The following is a 4,307-nucleotide window of genomic DNA, read 5'->3' as shown; positions in this document are numbered from 1 at the left end:
AAAACTACATCCAAAATACAAACAAAGTATTACGAATTTCTTGTTATGTCATGTGGGATAACTTACACACCTATCACTTTCACTCGAATGATGAACCATATTTTCATCCACCATCAACAATTTTATAATTGTGTTTTCCACTGGCATTGTTGTGTTTAGTAACTTACTAGAAAAATATATGCCACATGTATTTGAGTTTCTACAAAAATACACACTTTAAAAGATGTGGGAGGTGGGTAATGTTTTGCCACAATCTTAAGAAATGTCCATTTGGATTCTCTCAGCTTAGACTATGAAGCCTAAGAATTTGAGCTTGGAGGTAGGATCGAGCCACTGATGGTAATCAGCGACATCCTCAATCGGAAGTCTAGAGAATGGTTTGGGCCGAACCTTTGAATCTGGGTGATTAGTGTAACAGGCTTTGGAGAAGATGTAGTTGAGCAGGGTCTGACTTGTGAGGTTCACCTGGACCTGCATTCTGGATACTGCTTGTAACATCTGAATGAAAGAATTCCGGGTGCAAAGATGCATCCTCGTAATGAGGGGAGCCGTGTGTGTGGCGAGGGGAAAGAGGATGGCTCATTGAACGTGATGGGGTAGGGAATGGTCCCTGATTCCCTCAGGGACCATTCCCCATAATCCTTCGACCCCTTGGCGACCGGCGGATGCCAGGAGCCATGGGGGAGGAGCCATTCCCGGCCGTCAAGGGTCGGGGGGAGGGGGGCCAATAGGCTGCTCTTCCTGCACGTCCGTCGTCCACAGCATGCACTGCCCTCTGTGCGAGTCTGTTGCAGGCCCCACCATGTGCTCAGCTGCTAGCCAATCACCACACCCCCACTCATTTATTACTTGTGCTGATTTGGTGTGCGATCATTGAAGCAGACGAGCGATGATTCCGAGAGCTGAGCTGCCATGCAATCATTGGCAATGATGGTTGCCATTGATTGGACGAGGCAGACGATTATTCCGGGTGCTGAGCTGGTCGCAGTACAGTGGTCCAATACTTTCGACTGTACCTCCGAAATTCTGTGTGCTGAGGTGGCCTGCAAGCTCATTCTGCTCAGTAATGGGGGAGGGATGGACGGCCAGGATGGCCTGCCCCCCGACCTTGACGGTGTAGGACCTTTCCCCGTAATTATTGCAACCATCTGGTGACCCACGGACACGCGGAGCCAGGGGTGGGAGCAATAATTACGGAAGGAAAGCACCTTTTCTGGCCGTCAAGGTCCAGGCGAGAGGGGCCAAGCTGCACGCTCTGATCACGTACACAGTCCTCTGCTTCATGTACAGTCCTCTAACTCAGTCCGCTTCTCCTGCAGAGTATTCCTGACATGCACTGATGGTCCTACAATCATAGGGAATGATTGCCACGAACATTATTGTTGCTGATGTGGCAGCAATCTGACGGCTCTGGGCTGCCAGTAAGGAGCAGTAGATGAATGGATAGGATCTTCTGCCCCTCGAGCCTGGACCTTGACGGAGCAGAAAAGAGCGTTCAGAGAAAATGAACTGTGCAAGGGAATTGGAAAAGAAACGCCTTGCTCCAGAGGTGGCTAGTGTAGGGATGGTGTGCTTGAAGGTTGTGCCCATGAACTCCACCAATGTGGAATACTTACTCCTCATACTCAGGATACAAGTACAGATAACAAGCGCTCACTCAACACTAACTCAGCCTGCCATAAACTGGTGAGGCCTCTTCCTTTATCATCAGGCCCAGATACGACCAAGCATTGGCTACAGCCAAGATGTGCATGTACAAATGTCTGGAACCCATTAGTTACAACTGACCTGACAGAGAGATAGTCTCTCATATAACTCAGCAGGAGCGTGGCCTGACCCTTAAGTTACAACACGCCATTAAAAAATGTGAACTTTCGAAGACAAAAAGGGCAAAAAATTGTAGAAACAAACATTTGCATGGTGAAACATACAAGTATGAAAAAAACTGTGGAACAAAAAAGGCAAACCGTAACAACATTATGACATCTAGAGATGCACTGTTGGTTTGTGCTGGATATCAACCAGCCTTTTCATTGACACCATCTGTTCTGCATCTTCCATCATCCCAGCATCTCTGTAAATATCTGCCATAATGACATAGAGTGCAGCATGCTTGGCATCTATTGCCAAAGCTCTTTCCAGGCATTTTCTTGCGATAGGAATATCCTTATGTTGCCTGCAGTTACTCAGCAAACTAGTCCATCCTATGATATTATGCTCAAAAGGTATGCTTAGAAGCATGTGTTTTGCTTCTAAAAGGTATCCCGTGGCACCAAACAGTTCTACCAGACAGTTGTAATGCTCGAGTGTTGGAAGAATGCCATAATGCTGTTGCATCAATGCAAAGTAAGAGTACCCTTCATCAACAAGACCCGCACCACAACATGCCGAAAGAACGCCCACAAATGTTACCTCATTTGGTTTGCATCCTTCCCTTTGCATGATGGTGAAGAAATCAAGAGCTCCCTTATACTTATTATTGTGAACAAGCCCTGCGATCATAGCTGTCCAAGTAAAGACATTGTGAGCTTGCACTCTTTTGAAAACCGACAATGTTTGCTCCAAACACCTGCAATTGGCATACATGTCCACAAGCGCAGCAGTGATCATAAGATCGGACTCCAGCTTATTCTCTACTATAAAGCTGTGAAAGCTATGGCCATCAAAGAGAGATAATGTTTTCGAACATGCTTTCAAGGTGCCAAGGAATGTAGCAACACTAGGCTTAAGGTCTGTATTTAGCATTTGATAGAAGAGCTTTAAGGCCTCTTCACTCTCTCCATGATGAGAAAGCCCACCTAGAAGAGAATTCCAAGTGATGATGTCTGGCATCAAGCCCTCTTTTTGCATGGCATCAAAAAGCTGAAGTGCTTCTCTAGTTAGTCCACACTGTGCATGACCTGCAATAACACTATTCCACGTCATGATGTTTGGCTTGATACCTTCTCGTCTCATTCGATCGAAGAGTGCAAGAGCATCTTGTGTATGACCAACTTGACAATGGCCTGTAATTACTGTGTTCCATGCCACCACATCCTGACATGACTGCTCTTCAAATACCTGAAGTGCGAGTTTGAGACTTCCAGCCTTTGCATACATATCTATGAGTGCATTGTGTAATGACTGGTCAAATGAAAGCCCGCTTTGGAGGATGGTTGCATGGACCCTCATTCCTTCGTGTAGTGATTTAGTAGCACAACAAGCTCTCAAAACACCCAAAAACGTCGCATTATTGAGCTCTATGCCCTCCTGCTGCATCTGTTTAAATAGCATTACAGATTTCTCGCCATTACCATGCTCAGCATAACCTAATATTATGGCATTCCAAGCAACAACATCCTTGCTCTGCAAACAATCGAATACTTGATGTGCGTCATTCAAGCTCCCGCAATTTGAATACATGTCAATGAGGATGCTGCATATGAAGAGATCTGATTCCAGACCACTCTCTAGGAGGCAAGAATGAATAAGAGAGCCCTGATTTGGGGCTAGCCCGTTGGAGCATGCTTTCAGAAGCGCAACAAATACATACTTGTCAGGCTGAACATTAGACAACTGCATTCGGTGAAAGAGCTCGATGGCATCCTCTGCTTCTCCGAACTTGGCATGCGCAGAGATGATGGCGCTCCATGCATACACATTAGGCTTAAGAACTCTGTCAAACGCGTCATGGGCTTCACATAAGCTCTCACAAGAATCATACATACGAACCAAATGGCTACCCAGAAAGGAGTTCGACTCCAGGGAGGAGGATTTGATGAGGGAATGCACTTGTCTGCCTCTGGTGACATCTCTTCTTTTAATACAGCCCTGTAAGAGGCAGTAGAACTCGTGTGCCTGTAAAGGTTTTCCATCGCGCACAAGATTGTGCGCAAGCTCGAGCGCCTGGCTAAGCTGGTTTTCTGAACAGAGCTCTTTTATGACACAATGTAGGCGACGGAGTCTAGTGCTCCGCATGTGCAGACACGAGAGTCATCTCGGAGTTGCCTGAAGCGCGACTCGCCCACAGCAAGGGGGGGCAGGTTTTTATACTTGAGGGTGTTGCACTCCTGCGTGGGAGGTCTGGGGTTCAAGGCGCATCCGTGACGACTGGAACCCTAAAATTTTTATTCCATGAAACTCCAACAACGGCGGATTAAACCTCCGCTGTTGATCCCTTGTCTTTGCCCCGTGTTCCATATAGACGAGGGGTCGCACCTTGGGGCCTTTTCTATATGACCAACGATGTGAAGGTAGTTAAATGTTGATGTAATACATGTATGCCTCCTGATTGCTTCAACAAAAAAAAAGTTTTTATTTCGTTAAGA

General features: G+C 46.4%; 1 protein-coding gene across 1 annotated transcript; it reads right to left on the bottom strand.

Annotated features, from left to right (window-relative positions):
• Positions 1-228: 228 nt before the first annotated feature.
• On the bottom strand, positions 229-4,045 carry LOC147429500 (pentatricopeptide repeat-containing protein At3g13880-like). Its single transcript, XM_086495768.1, has one exon. The coding sequence runs from the start codon at positions 3,955-3,957 to the stop codon at positions 1,987-1,989; it is 1,971 nt and encodes a 656-aa protein (XP_086351894.1). The 5' UTR covers positions 3,958-4,045; the 3' UTR covers positions 229-1,986.
• Between the last annotated feature and the right edge of the window lie 262 nt (positions 4,046-4,307).

This window comes from Adiantum capillus-veneris, chromosome 22, assembly GCF_014529385.1.
Source record: "Adiantum capillus-veneris isolate H3 chromosome 22, ASM1452938v2, whole genome shotgun sequence".
NCBI lineage: Eukaryota > Viridiplantae > Streptophyta > Polypodiopsida > Polypodiales > Pteridaceae > Adiantum > Adiantum capillus-veneris.
Note: the sequence above shows the minus strand (reverse complement) of the source record. Positions and strands in the feature narration are given on the sequence as shown.

Excerpts from the sequence above, each read along its gene's own strand:
- LOC147429500 (XM_086495768.1), bottom strand. The coding sequence starts at position 3,957 with ATGCGGAGCACTAGACTCCGTCGCCTACATTGTGTCATAAAAGAGCTC.